Raw genomic sequence first — 18,755 nt, forward strand, 5'->3', positions numbered from 1 at the left:
TTATAGTAGCGTGAATATTAGACAGCAGGAATACAGTTAATTACTAAACTATCACTGAAGGCGGGGGTCAACAAGTGAATGTGCATATTTTAGAAAGAGTGGTAAGAATTTAAGTTTGTACTCACCTTTTTGTTTTAAGTTGCTTTCCAGTGTAATGAGATTTTCATAGAAGATAAAATAAATCTGGGAGCAGTTGCTCTCAAAGAATGCCTTCAGTTCACATTTGTCAATGATATCTGTGGAAAAATGAAGTTGTAATAATCAATAGAAATAGGTTTTATTACATAAACATAAGAATTAGGAAATTAACTTTAAATAAAATTAAATAAAATATGTGCAAAACCAGTTATGAACTAAAATATCCCAAAAACAACAATAAAAAAAAAACTAAACTATCACTGAAGGTGGAGATCAAATTTCTTAAACACAATAGATACATACTTCCAAAGAAACACAAAACACAACTTCAGCACCAAATTACAGTAAGGCTTCACTAAATTTTACAATTAATAGTTAATTTCAGGGCTAAATATTTGCAGAACTGTTTGACAATATGCAGACATGGAATAAAATGTTTTATATGATAACTGGGGGGAAATGTCCTCAATTTTTCAGCCACAGAGTTTTCAGTTCATCCACACCAGAACAGTTGATATTTTTCTATTATGGCATCTGAAAGGCTTTGTGAGGCAAAAGATAAAAGATAGCTGGGGTTCTTTGGATCAATACGCTGCTGAATGCAATTCCTAAAGATAAGAAATGCTAGCTGGCTTAATTACACAGCTAGGGTTGGGCCTGTTCTGAATAAATATAGGCCAGGAGGAGTTCTGGCAAAATAGCAGTAATTAAGGTTCACCTTCTGTTTTCATTCTTGCTCTAACATATGGCAAACTGGAAGACTCCCAGAAACTGTCCAGCTCCTGGGGAGTGCTGGAATGGTGAACTCTGTGACAAAGAGCAATACCACTTATCTTTGCACTGGCATTAGAGCAGGGATAATGAGGACACAAGATGGGAAAATAAAGTCAAGGCAGGACTGCATTTACTGTTTAACCTTGATGAAGGAAAATTTTGCAAAGCTCCATGATGTTATATCAGTTTACAATGTAGCTGACAGAAAAAAGTATATACTCAATACCTCAGAGCAGACCTAACTTGCCAATGACTTCAACAACATATCAGTGCATACTTTACAAACAAACAGCCAGTCGCTGTCAATTAGTGTGCTTAGTGTTACTCACAAAATGATGCAGCTCAAACCTGAATAGTTTCATGACCTAGTACAATAAAAATAAGACTTTCTATTTTTTATAGTGTGGCAACACTTTGGCTTATTTAAAATAACAGTTATTTTAAGTCAAGAAAAATGTAAGTCACAGAAAAATGTAACCAATAACTACCAACTAAAAAAAGTTTTTGGTCAACATAACAATAAAAAGAAGCATTCAAGATAGTAATTTCCTAACAAGGTAAAAGTGATGAGAAGCAGTTTGGTCTATTTTCTTTTTAGATCACAGGTCTAAACAATAAACATGACTTCATAAAAAAGTTGCCTCAACGATGCAGAGTTTGATACATTTAAGACCATAAAGTACTATTTTATGTACTTTGCTGTAAAAATAAATACAAGACAACCAGTTAATTTTAAGTACTTAAAATGATTTTTTTTTCTAATTTCTAGTCTGTGTGAAAATAAACAATGAAGAGATCAGTACTTAAACTTAACCTGTCAAAGACAAAAACAATTCATTTAATACATCTCAACACCAGCACTGACTAAACGCAGAAAAACTGTCATAGATGCTAGTCTAACTACTTTGCCCCATTTAATAGAAAAGAATGGATAGATAGATAAGTAAATGAGTCCTACCCAACCCCTCCACCTCTGCTTCACTTTGCGTCTGTTTATAGAGGTAAGCACCGTCACACTTACTCACAAGTTCTCCTGCTGCAAAGAGGAAGGCACATTGTGCCACATTACCCAACTATGCATGATGATCAAGTAGGAGAGGAAAACCAAGGGCTTTATTTGTGAATCAGGAAGTCCAGAAACAGATAGAGTTCTACTTCATCAGGTCACAGGAGAGAAGAAGTTCAAGTATGCATCAAAATACCTCATACCCGAAACATGGTGCAGAGGCTAGTTGTTAGCTGACAAGCTTTAATTGCACTAACACTACAAGCTGGTTTGATTTTAACTTCAGTAACTTTATGTATTTTGTCCCATATGCTGCCTACATCTGTTCAGCTGTGGTCATGGTGTTTCTTCCCCATAAAATCAATGATCATATGATCAAAAGCTATGCAAATGGTATGAAATGGAATAGACTTCCCAGCATTTATGTCTGGAGTGTTGCATGGATGGATGAAACTTTGGCTGTGCATGGTAACATTGTAATCTGTAAAAGTGGCTAAAAGTAAATACAGACAATTACAAATACAGTATCTATGTAACATTTGAGTCATATATTTTCCTTTGCTATGTGTTACCAGGTATTATTTTAAGGGAACTGCTGAGACACAGATTGGCCTTAAGCAATTGTTTTTTTTTTGCCAGTCGGAGAAAAAAAATCACAGATCATGTAAAATGAGATGCAGTGAGAAAACTGGTCAGTCTGTGCACAAGTTCACATTTCCACCAGAATGAATAGACTCAGGATCTGATGCCACTCACTGAAAGGGTTGGTGGAGAAACCCATGTGACAGACATGAAAAATGGCTTGACTGTTTCTCTTGGTTACTGATCAGCTTCTGATATCAAATGCAGCTGAGGGACTCAGATCCTGAGTAGAGTTAAGAATGTACCACCACAACCATGTATAAAAATAAATACATTAATATAAAAAAAATCTGTTTACCCCGTGGCTTTCCAACCAAAAACTGCACATGACAGATATAACATTGTTTACGCTAGAGGACAAGTGTGTAGTTTGATGATAAAAAAGAAGGGGTATAAACTCTAGCTGTCAGTCATCTCTATTAAAAAATGTCAGTTGTAAACATGTGAATGGACACTATTATGACAGTTATGCAATCATGGTCACATTTATCTAAAATGAATGCAATTAAAGTATTTGCCAGTTATAGCAGAAGGATGAGTGAAATTTTAATTTTTAACCAGATTACTTAAACATGATTATTGGAATAATCTATTCTTCTGGGGTGGTTTTTGTAAGGGAACCTGCATAAAAAATAATATCTTTTTTCACAGATGATACTTTCCACATATTTGAGTTCTATACCATCAGCTTTCAAGCACCACAAGCAAGAGAACAATTCTACCAAAGAATCAGACAGTACTACATTATGGAAACAGAAGTACTGTCTATACTTGTAGCTATAACAAAACCATTAAAGGCAAATAATAGGAGTTCTTTAGGATGAGCTCAGTTAATTTAGGCTATTTTGGGAGTGATGATCTGCAATATGAGATGTGGCTTTATCTATCTATCCTCTCTGATTTGGGCCTTGGAATTTCTTTGGCTGAAAGGAAGGAGTTATGCAGTGTTTGTCAGTATTGTGAGCACATATCCAAAGAGGTTCTGCAGTCAGTGGCTTTCACTGACTTCTCAGGTAACAGCATGTGGACAGAAAGAGACAGAACCTGTTTTCTGGGCCCGGGGGGATCCTGGGGATGACAATATATCCTTTGCACCACACAAAATAACTGTGTCCTATAAATGACACCTCTTCATCTGCAAAGTCTCAAATACAGAAAGGCTTGTGTAAAAAGTAGTTGTAGAGAGCTAGATTACAGAGTGCTGTTATGATTGGAGGACCTTAACACTGATGACTGAAAACGCTGATAGTTGTCTTTCTTTTCCTTAGAGTCCTCAGCTAAATTAACACCTCTTTAAAAGTCATTTTGATTCATTAGATTTTCAACATTTAAGGGTTCAATCTGTTAAAAAGCAACCACATTCAGTCAAGGTCACATTTGTACTGATGTTCCTCACAGCTTCCTTCAGATATACTTTTGACAATCAGACAGAAAGCCAATGCTCATGTCCAAGGTTTACCATTTGTTCAACTAATGAAACAAGGTATAGCACCAAACTCATCACAGAGTCAAAATTTTATCAATAATCTTTCATATTATCATTTAAATTAATAAAGTATGTCAAGAGCACTATTTTCAGATGATTCCAGCACTGAATGAGATCATCTGAAAATACTACTTTTCTAAAAGTGTAAGCTTATTTGCAAGGGTTTAATTAAACTCACACTAAGGAGTAACCTTATCTCTTTTGTGCTGTTTGAGTGAGAAGAAAGCTGCAGGGTTCCTCAAAACAGCGCAGTAGTATTATTCATGTTCATTTGGCTTAAGTACTGTGAAAAAAAGAAGGAAAACCAGTTGTGGTATCGCACCAAATAATGACGAGGAAAACGATGGAACACCTAATGCAAGTATCCAAGTAAGGTGATACGATTAAAAGGGGCAGAGGGGCTTCACACAAGTAACAAAAGCAGAGCACAATGTCAAATTCCACTATCCTAGAACAGAAGAGAGCACAAATTAACTAAATCAGAAAAACTGAAGACTAAACTATGAGGCCCCGTTTCTGCAGAAGCACCTTATTTGATGTCAAGTGTAAAGCCATGGTTGAAATCTACACTGAGTCAAGGATTTAACACTTTTTGTGAAGTTCAAGTTATGAAAAATACAAGTGCTTTTTTTTTGTTTTGTTTGTTTTTTGAAAAAAGTTTAAACAGATTTAGTGAGAGCCTCGCTCAGCACCAGAATCGTCTTCCTGATAAGAAAATCATTGAATGTGTCTCAGTTGCTGGAGACAGTAAAAATGTACCATCATGTTAGGTATTGATTAAGTCAGCTTATTGTTACTATTCAAATAATCTTTGGGATAATGTTGACAGTGATAACTTAATGATTCAAAGACCTATAATCTTCAATAGTAGCATAAATGCCCAAAACGGCAGCTGTGGCAGGTTTGGGTTGGATGACACAGTTTTCCATTGTGATATATTTCCTGTTAACTGCCAGGGAAGGGCAGTTGTTCCACCCCCACATCAGAAAACCAGCTGGAAAATAATAATGTGCAACCAAAGCTGACGTTCATCTTGGAGGGCAGATAATTACGGTGTTGTTTCAAATGTTCTGAGAGCAAATGCTATCAGTTAACTGCCTTTTACATATAATGGATTAAAAATAATCAACTATTATCACAGAGTTTTCCAATGTCAGGCTGTACAAAGAGTATTTTTAATTTTGGGGTTACTGACACCATCTAAATCACATCACTGATGTTTCCATTGTTTCACAATGACTTACAAGGACAATAAAAAAGAAAGGAGAGCTGAATTGACACACTACACTAAATAACTAAGTCATTCGTTTGGCTCAGAACAACTTCACTGAGGTAATCTGGGAAAAAAAACAACAACACAATCCATCCTGGAAGTAAGGCTAAATAATTTCGAGCTTTAGCTGAATAATTAATGTGCCTTTGGCAATTGTATTGAATTGATTTTTAACTCAGTTTGCCCAGTAAGTGAGTGCTCACAGCAGTATGCCTACTGTGCTTGTTAGCCAAGTAGGTTAAGGTCATCCAGTCAGCTCAAGCCTCTGGTACATTTACACTATCGTCAGGCTGCTCTGCCCATGGCCCCCTGTTCAAACTTAATCAGCACACAACGCATAAAAAAGAACTCACAATGAATGTTCAAGGGTTGTGCCAAATCATATTTAACTCTCTAGGTAACATCCAATATATATTTTTAAAGCCACTTCAAGCTGAATCATTAACATGCCATGTCACACACAAAACCAGTCTAATCAAGCCTTTGATCAGACAGACTCATTTGCATTAGCTCTGGGCTATCAAACACTGCAGGTGCACTTTATTCTTGCCAGAAAGGAGATGACAAAGAAAACACTGATGCGTTTCTTTGGCTGTATGCTCAGAAAAACACAGAGGTCTCTTTAAGAGCCCCAAAAGATATGGTGTAGCAGCTCTTGTGGAAGCTGACAGATGCACCATTGATGGTACTTCTCTTCCTGAATGGTTACCTAAATACAGAAGACAAAGACTAAAAACAAATAGTTCTTTGAAAGCAAAAAAATAATTTCCACTTTGGTCCAAGATTATGTAAAAGGGCAACAAGTTGCCTCCAGGGCATTTTAGAAAAAGTATTTAGAGGGAAGTGTCTCTGGCTAATGGTATGTAGCTCATTATGAGTTCAAGTAGCATAAGATAAAGAAATCTACTTTATTGGACTCTGAGAGCATCCTGGAAACACTTAAAGAAATCTAATAGAAGATTTGTATGCTGACAAGACACATTTGGATTTAGATCAGCACTGTCACCAGTACTCCAACCTTTTTATTGATTAAACTTTTCAGTTAATAACATACTTTTTAAAACTACATTAGATTGCTTTGTTAAGTTGGTCCCACGATGAAAAACAAAGTTTAAACAAAACATTTAAATAAAGTTCTGTGGTTCTGGGAAGTCGTGTAATAATTATTGCAGTTAATGTTAAACATGCTGCAAACTAGGTACAGCATAATTTTTTTGCCTTCTGTATGTTGTTACTGCCTGCTTGCTTGGTGGCAGCACCAAGCTTCATTACATAGCAGATGGCATGAACAATGATGCAGACTTCAGGTTATCCTTCATGTAATCTGATAAGAACAGTGTTTTGAATGAATAATTTCTCAAAATATCTGCTAAACATGTGGGAGATGATAAACTTAATCACAAATTGACTAACTTCTCAGAACTGCCCTCACTTCACCAAATGTTATAACACAGATGAAAAAACATAATTTGATGTTATAAGTCCTGAAATTCCACACAAGTGCTTCTAAAGAGTAAAATAGTGACATAAAAAAGATATCAGCAGAACTGCTTTGAGACTCATGCAAGGTTGATAACTGACTGTGGTGAAACAAGGTTAATCATAAAATTCCTGCTGACTAAGGCGACTGTCACATGATGCAATAAGCAGCAGTCAGTATGATGTCCAGTTGAGGCCTTGATAGCACAGAAGAGCCCCTAATAACTGTACTTCAAGCAGTGCAAGTCTGAAGTCTTCTTAACTGGTAATTATTCTTTTATGAAATGGCTTATGCAAACACAGCTATCAGAAATTCAACAAATCATGCAATGCATTAAATGATGGATTTGTTTTTACTGGACTAGGGTTATGGTTAGAGACACTGAACCCCCTGAACTGGACAAGGGTTGAGACTAAACTGGATTGTGTCTTTTAAAGGATCTTCATGTGACTGTTTTGAATTTGTGTAATACAAATAAAGGTCAAATGAAATTAAAAGAACTGAAGATGTCAAATATATGTTAGCACTCACTTGAGGTGAGTTTACTAGGGGAGTATATTACAACCAACTGACTTGGCTCTCTCTATCAGCATTTATAATTCTTCCAAGTGTGGGTTTATGCATTACAGCTTTCAGGCTACAGGCTTGTGCTATGCATAACTGGCAACATTTTCCTTCTCCTGAACAGCAGCGTCCCAAAACCTAAAACTCCTCTGTCCACTGGTAAGAAAGCAACCAATTGAAAATATCACTTTAAATCCCCCTTTAAGTTGCAAGAACAAATAATAAAGCATCAGAGATGATTCAATCTTGTTGCAAGACAAATCAAAAGGCAGAATCCAGAAACTCGGAGAAATTGACTTGTCAGTTTTGCAGTAAAAAGATGTCTAAATCTAAAAAAAAATAAATAAATAATGTGACAACCGTCAATTAAAATTTCCTGGTTGAAGTTTCATAGCTAACTTATGGATATAATTTTAACCATACAAGTTTATACAATGATAAGAAACAGCACAGTTATACAATAGAATAGAATAGAATAGAATAGAATTATTGTAATTGTAAAACTACAATGAAATTGCAGTGGTCTACCAACAATAGTAGTCTTCTGAAAACACATTAAAAAAAGGTCATTAAGAAGGAAGAAAATTTTTTAAAATTCCAAAAATAATAAATACAAAAATTAGCAATTTACACAATCACAAATAAATAACTGTTTAAGGCATCTGAGGGGCCTAAATGGCAACAGCAAACAGATCAGGTGCTTGAATAAGATCACGTAGTAAAAAGTAAGCATTTTTATTGCCTAAAGGGGGGAAATAGCTGCTTTGTGATTAATGTTTATTTACAGTCCGTATTACACAGCGAAAGAAACTGTTTTTGAGTCTGGAAGTGAGAGCTCTGATTGACCTGAAACACCGTCCAGACAGCAACAGGTTAAACAGGTGGTGTGAGGGATGTGAAGGGTCACCAGTGATGGATCTGACTCTGCTGAGGCAACGGGAACTGGATGTAGCATCCAGCGAGGGTGGGGGGGGGCACCCAGTGATTTTTTGGGTCATGTCTATGATTCTTCTGTACACTCTTTCTGGCCTTAACTGTGGTGCCTGAGTACCACACCCCTATCGAGTATGTTGTGACACTCTCCACTGAGGAGTGATAGAAGGCCATCTGCAGCTTCTTGTCCAAGCTGTTTTTCCTCAGGACAAAGAGCCACTGCTGAGTCTTCTTCACTAAGGCCATGATGTATTTAGACCAGGAGAATTCTGCAGAGATGTATGCACCCAGGAAGCTAAAGGAAGAAACAGTTTAAATGGGTAGTAGCCACAGTGGTATCATCAACAAAATTTGGAATTAGTTGGATGGGATGAACTGCATATGTCATATGTGTACAGGGAATATAGTAGCGGGCTCAGCACACAACCCTGGGGGCTACCAGTGCTGAGTTTAAGTGTGGAGGAGAGGTCAGGGCCAAGTCTGACTGACTGAGGGCGGTTGGTGAGAAAGCATTTGATCCAGGTACAGGTGTGAGCTGGAATCTGGAGATTAAGCAGTTTAGTGACGAGTATATCCAGGATGATCACATTAACCGCTGAGCTGAAGTCCACAAAGAGCATCCTCACATAGCTCTTCTGATTTTCCAGATGAGTCAGCGCTCTGTGGAGTGGTAGTGTGATGGTATCTTCTGGGGAAAGGCCTATTACATTTTTTTGTTTCATAAACAGAATATGTATCTTAAAGTAAAGAATATTTTTCTACAGGCTACCAAAAAGATCAATTATAAAGTTAGTACAGTTTGCAATTAGATTTTGGTCAGAATATATACATGTACGTGTCAGAATATGGTATTTAGCAATGTGTATATAGCTATAGTCATGTTCTAGTCTATTCCCAGTATAGTAGCTCTCCACTTGCCTCAGCAGCAATCTTCTGTAAAAGTATAAATAAAGATTTAGCTTTGATTAAAACAGATCTGTCCTTAAATTTTCTATTCAGGTCTCTGTTATCCAAATATCTGCTGGTTTTATGTGAACATTGGCTGTTGACCCCAGAGGCCAGGTAAACAAATTAGAGCCAATGATGTCTCAGGTTGGGGGATGGGCAATGTTTTTAAAAATAATTATTAACATGCTGTCAGGCTAAAACTACAGAGCAAAGCAAGTTATACTCGCATAATATGACCTACACACACACACACACACACACACACACACACATATATATATATATATATATATATATATATATATATAAACAAAAAACAAAACAAAAAAACAGATTTATATATATTTTATAGATCAATCCATCATATAGTGATTAAAAACGAAATTATACCAAACTAGAAAAACCTCTAAACACGAAGCTTAATGCTCCAGATAGATGCAGTAGTGTTGTCAAAATCTTCTAATAATCTATGATTCAGGATTCAGTGTAAATTAAAAATTATTTTTACAAACCCACAAACATGTAATCATTATTAAATTGGCTTTTCACATCACTTGCTGCTTGTAATTTCATTATAATGCGTCTGTGCCAGACCCTGCATGTATGCCTCACTGACTGGCTGTGTAACAGATTGGGCTCTATGAGACTATGCAAAGCACAGTGTGAAACAGTCATGACAGAGCAGGCAAACCTGACCTCTTCCCAGTTTGAGTCCACACTTAAAAGAGTGGCTTATCTCAGCAGCTGAACACTTAAAATGTGGCAGCTTTCCTCTACCTCTTAAGGTAGAGGGAAATTTCCACCTATACCAACATAGGGGCAGCATAAGTTTCCTTTTAATTAAAGATGGATCCAAAATTAAGCAAGCATAGCAATGGCTTCCTTGTTCTCTTGTTCCCATTCAGCAAAGCAAAGCATGACAAGCCAGAATACACTGCAGGGTAAATGGATATGTATTTTCTTCCTGTGTTGGAGTCAATAATTTTCTTAATTTCTTTTTACTCTTTACTCGCCAGCTAAAATTTGCCCTTGACACCTCTGAGTAGCAACCTTCAATACAATAAGCCACAGCTAAGTGTTTATTTTTCTTTGTTTTAGATTCTCTAAAGATTAGTCAGAGCTTAAGCATGCAAATAGGCAACATAAAATGTAAATCCACTTTGAGATCAAACCTTGACAACATGTGTTGCTACAGTAAACCACAACTCTTGCTTTAGGTTTGGATATTATAAGAGCAGGAAAGGTAAACAGTGGAAGTAGAGAAACTGGTTTTTCACTGTACAATCATCACAGAGACATCATCCAAAGCAGAGCACAGGACAGTAGTGTTTTGCTATCTCAGCCTCAACCAGCTTGCCAAGAAGCAACAAGAAATGAGCCATTCATTCAATACCACATGATTTATGTAATATTTGTGATTTGGGATTTAAAGAAGTTGTAAAACAGATGATGACAGTAATTTGAAAACAGAAAAATGAGGTCAGGAAGACAAAAATTCTGGCATAGAAATATAATATACCCTTAATATTACCTAGGACTATTTTGCTATGAAACGCCCTGACAAATGGCACAAGGAAAAACAGAAGAAAATAGATTTAAGTATTTATGTGATGAAAACTTGAAACATAAGTCAATTATTCGATTCAACTATTCATAATGTGTTCATGCAAAATCTGCTAACTTTGAAGTCATGTTATTGATCAGTCATGCTCTGGTATTAAAACACTTATAAATGTCAGTAAAAGCCTTGTAGGCACTGTAAGGTGGGGTGATCCAGCACCAGTAGCTGGTGACTTTGCTAAATTCTATGCTCTTCCATGGCTAAATTTGCTATTCTAATGAGTGAGGGATTGTGGCACAGGACTTCTTTGTGCTGCTAAATGCTTATCTTAACAATGCCACCAGTTTGGATGCCATACACATTAACATGGGAACACGGGTGGAGAGAAGCTAATCCTTATGGTAGAGCTAATTTGCTATCTTATTCTTCACACCTGTCTCCACCTTTTCTGACTAGCTCACTAAGCAGTACCTTCAATGGATTATTAAAAATAAAATTAAACATGGGAAAAAAAGCAGTACATTGCTTGTAATATATATGTTATAAAGTTATTATGGCATACAGAAAGAAAACACTTCACCCATCTGTATACACATTTTATAATAAAAGGTTTGCACAGTTTTAGGTTATTGTGTCCAATAATTGTTCTGTTAGCATCCAGAAACAAATCCCCTACAACATATCCAATACAAAGATCATATTTATTGTAAAAGTCTCTTAAGTCTCATAAATGTAATCTATTTTAAAATATAGTCATATTTCCCTTTCAATCTAAACTTCTTAAGGCTAGGAAAGAGACCAGCTCCCTTTAACATAACTGTCTAATCATGTTATATGTTGGTCAACTTATTCAGATGGCATGAAACAATTTTGGAAATATAAATTAAACTGCAATCTTAAAGAAGCTCTACTGAGCTTTGGCAGATTTCCCCAGTGAAATACCCCCTAATGACAGCTAATTCTGCATCCATCTTGTATCCCATACCTGTACTCTCAGCTGTTTCCAGCAAGTAAAAGTCAGTGTGATGTTGACTCGTCTTATCACTTGCTCTGTCCCTTTCTTACTTTCTTTACTCCTCTTCCTCCAATAATTTCTTTTCGTGTTTCCTTGAAGAATTAACTACAGAGCGCATTCAAAACGACTAGTGTGTTGATAGCCAGTTGCTAGTGTGTGACATGGTACATGAAGCCAAACTCAGCTGTAACATGATGCAACATCCCAGAGGCAAAAGTCATAGAGTGCGGTTTCTCAGCTGCAGAATGGTGCTGGGAAATGACGGCTTAAGAGATCTGGATAATAAATGCCACTTTGCCCAAAAAAAAAAAAAAAGCGAGTCAGAAACACAGTTATAAGGATGAAAAGTAATACTACCCTAACTGAGTTCCCTTAGGCTCTAGGCAAGTCTTGACAAGCTAGAAAAGAAATACCACCATAATATTAAAAAAAAGTTTATAAAATTCTTTATTAAATCTTTACTTTAACTTGAACTTCTTTACATCTTTTCAGTTTTGATGTCAAACCTTCATTATTTTTATTTTATTTTAGAATAAAAGCTGTTAAGAGGCTGATGCTGTTCACAAGTCTAACTTGAGTGCTTTATATAAAAAAAGGAGAATCACAAGTCAGAAGTAAAAGCTTTTACTCTGGAGGGCCCCTTCAGTTTTGTGTTCATTGTCTCCTTTGGTGCTCCAGGTTAGGATTTCCTCTTCTAACAGCAGCACTTTCAACAGACCCTGACCCATACAACTGTTGGAGCCCACAATGGAGTAAAGTAAGGTACATGACTCCACATTTAGTCTCTTAATAAAAATCCCTACAGGCTAGAGCTTTCTTTTAGGAAAAAGAAACAAAAACCCTTCTGACTGCAAAGACAAACACCTACATCCACAAAATCCACAAACACACCTGGCTGTTATCACTAGCAACATTTCCAGCAGATGCCCTGTTGTTTTCACACAAGTCAGCAACAGCTGGGCAAGTTTACATCAGCTGAAGAGGACAGTAACAGCTACTTAGGACACAGCTTTTTCAGTATGGTTGATAAATGTGATGGAGATACAAATCTTTTTGCCTTTTTTGTCTTTTTGTCAAGTTCTTGGAGGAGTGAATTTTGAGCTGGAGTCTACTAGCTTCAGCTGACTTTGCACAATAACCAACAAAAAGTGGGAGAAAAAAAAATAAAGTATTTCCACATGGATTCACATTCATGTCAATGGAGGATTTTCCACATGCACACCTGCACTCGTACTGCCATCTGTAGTGTTATTTTTGGAATAAATGGGGCACTGGCATGCATCAGTGAATACAAAGTGAGTTGGGTTCAACAATGAGAATGACTTTGCACAGGTAAGATTCAGAGGAAAAGCCCTTTGTGCCACCAGTAAGAGAGGCAGTGAGCGATCAGGTGGTTTGCTGGGCTCCTGTAATTAACAACCTCAGCCAAATCCAGCCAGGCATGACCAGCAAATTAACATGCAGCAGCTTTCACACTCTGTCCCACAGATCTGCTCAGTGAGCAGAAAACCAATACAGGGCCACTCTGAAAATAGCCCAGACCACAGGTTGTCCTACTATACTACTGACACTACAGAGTGAATCAAAAAGCCTGTTTAACAAACTTCTGGACATGGTGACAATGCCTTAAACACAATGAGACACAAATGTTTATTGCCTAACAGATGATGTAATTGGACAGAGGATGGAGGGGTGGGGAGGTTTCCCAGGTGCCGAAAACTCTTTCTGTGCAGAAATGATTGCGGTATTTAAAATCTCAAGACACTTGCCTCTCCTAGTATTAAAAAAAAGAAACAGGTTTAACAGCTTGGCATCAAACACTAAGCCACCTAGGGACACCAAGTAGCAACCTCATTGTATCATTGTAGGCTAAATTGAGCCTCTGCATACTCATTTTCCTGTAGTTTGACCATAGTTGACCAGTATAAAAGGGTGTGACATACTTCACAGAATCAGAGCACATAGAAAATTTCCTTATCAGCATGTTAGCTTGAGCATAAATTTTACAGCGTTGTCGATGGATGTCTTTGTTGTCCCTCCAGTCGTCAGATATGACATGACCTAAGTGCCTAATTTCCTCACACACAAGCAGAGGACAGTCGGACAGATAAAAGATAGGAAAGGTTGAATTCTTATCCCCAGCGCTTCTATCATTATTTGGCTTTTCTTAGCATTATATTCTACATCATAATCTATGCGATACTTAGAACACACCTTCAACATTTGCTGTAACCCAGCACTATATGGACTGAGCAGGACCAGGTCATCTGCATACAATAGAAGACTGACAAGGGTGTTCCAGTGTTTGCCCGATTTAACTGATAAGACAATTCATCCATATAAACATTAAATAGGGGATTAAATTCCTCCTTGGCGACCTCCATTACTAGATTTAAGACTCAAAGTGTTTATTGTCATTTGCACAGTACGGAAACAAGCTTCCTTAAACAATGAAATTCTTATTTTGCCATCCACACTGAATGCCATAAAAGATTAAATATATATATATATATATATATATATATATATATTTTTTTTTTAAAACTAGATAGATGACAAAGATAAAAAACTCTGAGTAAATAATCTATGTACATAAATGTGCTGTGTGCTACATAAGCTATTGTGCCACATTCAATAATGAATGATTAGCTATGCAAAAAAACTGTCATGAGGTAGACAGTAAGATGCATGTGCAATATTTATTATAAATAATAAGACACATAAAACAGTAACAATATTGCAGTTACTGTGGTTGACAGTATAAAGTCAGTGTGCAGGGTACAGGCCGTTGTTACAGACTCCTATCAGCTGTTAAGAAGACTGATGGCCGAGGGAAAGAAGGAGTTTCTGAGTCTGGCTGTCCTGCATTTCAGACTCCTGTATCTTCTGCCTGAGGGGAGGACAGTGAACCATCCATGTTGGGGGTGGGTGAGGTCTTTGATGATGGAGACAGCTCTCCTGTGGATTAACTAACACAGAATGGAGAAGATACAACGTTGTTCCATTTTACCTGGAATGTTTGATGGGCATACCAAAAGGCTAAAACTCTCACCAAAAATGTAGGAACACCTTCATCTAGTAATTTCAAAAATATGTTTTAATGATTAATTCAATCAAATACCTTTCAATCAAAGATTATATTTTTCTCTAAGGAATATGCATCTTTTACTGAAAACGCAAATAGTATAATTTTCTCTTTGGGGGGGGGGGGGGGGGGGGGGATAAAAAAAAATCAACCTCACCCCGATGCCAGGTCCCTGTCCTACCCTTCAAAACAGCCCTTCTCTCATCACTGCTTCCTGTCCACACAGGAACCAACAGAGCCAAGAGGAAATTCTTCCTCAGCTGAAACCACTGTGAAATGTGGGAGTTTAAGAGACATGAACATGTAGGGCCCTACTATCAGCTGCTGGACAAACAGACAAGCCTTATCTTTAGCAGCACATGAGGGAAAGAAAAACACAAGAAGACATGCAGAGCTCGGTGCTGACCTCCACCTTGCCTGAACTTGTCTTGACATTGATTGCATGCTTTGATAGCAAATATAAGAAATTTCATATCAATATCCCATAATAACGATCAACCTTGTAAATAGTGACTAACAGAAAGTGGCTGTCACTGTTGTGTCACTATGCAAGAAATCAGTAAAACAGAAAACATGTCAACATGAAAACGTCACGATCAAGCATGCATGCAACAAACAATCAAAACTTTAAACATTTTGAATGAACCTTAACCACCACTTCCCGTTTCTCAGAGAGGAGCTTCACAAAAGTGCATCTTTTTTACTTAATGTAATAAAGATTTGTCTTTTTATTACTACATGTTAGACTAGATATTCTTACATGTTATAAAGCAATAAATATGTACAAGTGCCCCACTTTGACATTCAGGAAAGAAATCACAAAGTATTTTTTGCTCTTACAATGAATCCTCTAAACTTGTTCTTGAAATCTAGCAATTCCCTATTGACCTTGTTCCTCTCCACACTTCTCCACAGAGCTCACTGACCCCGATCTGTCTGTGATGTGCTGAATGTAACACAAGGGCTGAGTATAGTATCCTATAGTTCTCAATATAATGGAAGATTATGTAGAATGTGTCTACTATAAGATGCAATGAAGATGTTGTATGTGCATAAAATGCCAATTAATACATGTACAGTTCTAGATTACATCTCTTGATTGTCAATAATGACTTTTCTTTATTTGTAATGTTGTTTAACTTGCCCTGCTGTTGTAACATGGACGTTTTGTATGAGGTATCCTGAAGACTTGTTCATATGTCCACTTGAATATGACAATAAATCTTCCTTGAGGTGTTTACTTGTGGTATAGATACAACCGTTAGCAAACATGATACCAGATAAAACTGCATTACTCTGTAAACCCTGGGCCTTTTTTTTCTCTGGTCAAGTGAAATTAAAAAATAAAAGGAGAGAGAAAATGCTGAACAAGGTTAAATGATTATGACATGCCTTGTTCCATTTCCAATTTCTAAATATTCAAGAAGTTCTTGTTCATTGCTATTTGAAAGAGTACACCTCTATTATCACATTCCCTTTACTGCTGTCAAAAAGGGACTCAAAATTACAATATCATGCATCATAATTACGAGAGTATATCATCTGAACGTCAGGAGTTATTGCAAAAGTTCGACAACACTAACTTAGTGCAAAACTTAAGTCACGTGTCACATCCCTTCCTGTACCTTAGATTTGATCTCCTTTTATTTATTATTGTGGACTAATTGTTGAAAAATTACATAGCATGCAGTGTAAAAAAGAAAATGATGACTGACTGTGCATAACACAAATTACTTGTTGGAATATCAAAATGCAGGAAGGCAAGGTTGGGATAATATCAAGTTTTATGACACTCATAAAATACACACTTCCTTGTCCGATGAAAGAGACAAAGGACTCCACTAGAATGAAACAATTACATATTTTATCATTTCCAAATCAAAAATACCAAGGCAAATTAATTTGGCTTTGCACCTCATCCAAGCAAGCTGGAGAAAGCTCTGTCTCAAGACAGCCTTAAGTATATGAAGAAGCTTTTATTTTTGCTTATAAATACTAAATCATATAAATGAAAATATGTTTTAAAACAACCACGCTGACACAGGGCTGACTGACAGCAAAGGTTGTGGTGAAGAAATGTCTTGCAAGCACTGATCAGTATCAGCATCAGTTAGCAATATTGGCTCGCTGGTTAGCAGCCATGGAGCTAGCTGACATCAGTTAGCATTCATGCCCCTACACAGTGTGATTTCTTTCATCATACTGATACACCAAAAAAAATTCAAAATGAACACAAGCCACGAGAAGCAACGCTTCAGAGAGAGCACGGTATCGTTATTGACAAAGGGGGCACGCATGTGACCTGTCAACTGGCTGAAACGATTATCTGCAGCGACAGTCAGCCAGCTAACCTGACGCCTTGTTTGACGTTAGCTGTAGGTTGATGCCAGCAGCTAGCTAGCTCGACTAGCTAAGCCTCGACGGCGCAGCATCCAAAGCCCGGTGACATATCACTCACCTAACAGTGCCCGGAGGTGTTTCAGCCGGGTCAGAACATCCTTCTTTGGGTCCAGAACTTTCTGTGTAGATTTCTTGACGTCTCCATGCCCCCTTCGAGTGAACATTCCGCTATAAAATGCAACCGTGGAAGCAGAAATCACCTGCGTTTCACCATACGCTGAACCTCCAGTGTGACTGTCACTTTCCTCACCACCACTCTATCCCTGCTCGGTAAACATTCGCCCGACGGCCGCTGGTGGGTCCTGCTTTTTTTTTTTTTTTTTTTTTTTTTTTTTTTGGGAGGGGGGGTGTAAATACGGAAGCACTCTCTGACAGTAATGAGTGGTTATATCATGAATACGCCTTATTGAGCACAACAGTTGCACCTTGCACTTTCATTGGTGTTTATGTCATCCATGTTTAAAATGACGTGTTTCTATTTTTTTTTATTTTACAACTAAGCTACTGAATCATGCAGACATGGGAAATGTATCATTTAGGCTCCATGTCTTTAAAGAAACTGAGATAAATTTGATTTGAACCAGTTTCTTTGAAAACCCACTAAACTCTGAATACTATTACCCACAAATGAGAAAAGTAACTGACACATTGCTGGCAGTAATTTAACAACAAAAGGTTTTAAAGTCTGACTTTTGTTATGTCTCACAAGCGCCCTCTGGTGTAAATATTTGTTTATTTAATGCACTGAGATCAACAACTCATGGTTTATCAAATGCATTTGATTAAGTGATCATCAGCAAAAGGGAGAACTTCTATGTAAATAGACGTTTTTGACCATTCAGCTGGAAAGAAAGACATCAACAATGAAAAACAGTCACTGACGTCCATCCACCTGAAACGGGTTGTAAGGCTAATTCCAAACATTTAGGGATCTGTCATTCTACAGTGAAAAAGATTAATCACAATTGGAAAAAATTCAAATTGGTTGCATGCTAAATTATAAAGGCAATGAAAATACAATTAAAAAAAGCAATACATTTGACAAAAACTCAAAACAGCACAAAAAAATCACACCAGTGTCAAGCCCAGTGGTGGAGAATTGATGATTTGGGATTGTTTGTTTTGTGGCCAATATTTACAAAAATATTTTAGTAAAAAGCGGAGGTTTGTCCAACAACTAAAGCTTGGCTGAAATTGGGCCATGTCACTAGACAACGAGCCCATTCATAGCAGCAATTCTACAACAGAGTGGCTTTAAAAGAAAATAATCAAAATGTCACAATGGTTCAGTCAAAGTCAGACTTCAATCTGATTGAAATGCTGTGGCGCAACCTGAGGAGAGGTGCAATGTTGTAAAGAAAAGAGGGATCAAAATTCCCCCACAAAAGACAAAAAAGTACTTCAGTCTCTTACTGCTCAAGGTTATTTCTGCTTAATTTTTCACACACTG

The 18,755-nt window shown here is 37.1% G+C and overlaps 1 protein-coding gene across 3 annotated transcripts in view; it reads right to left on the reverse strand.

Annotated features, from left to right (window-relative positions):
- The window catches only part of ralgapa2 (Ral GTPase activating protein catalytic subunit alpha 2), a 95,579-nt gene extending 77,821 nt beyond the window's left edge, over positions 1-17,758 (reverse strand). For all 3 annotated transcript variants that reach the window (XM_041971485.1, XM_041971483.1, XM_041971484.1), the window contains exons 1-2: positions 17,364-17,758; positions 126-236 (exon numbers count right to left, since the gene is read on the reverse strand). In XM_041971485.1, coding sequence (XP_041827419.1) covers positions 126-236; positions 17,364-17,469 — 217 coding nt within the window. In that variant the 5' untranslated portion in view covers positions 17,470-17,758. The remainder of the gene's footprint in view (positions 1-125; positions 237-17,363) is intronic.
- Between the last annotated feature and the right edge of the window lie 997 nt (positions 17,759-18,755).

The sequence above is a fragment of the Melanotaenia boesemani genome, chromosome 20 (assembly GCF_017639745.1).
Source record: "Melanotaenia boesemani isolate fMelBoe1 chromosome 20, fMelBoe1.pri, whole genome shotgun sequence".
NCBI classification, from domain to species: domain Eukaryota; kingdom Metazoa; phylum Chordata; class Actinopteri; order Atheriniformes; family Melanotaeniidae; genus Melanotaenia; species Melanotaenia boesemani.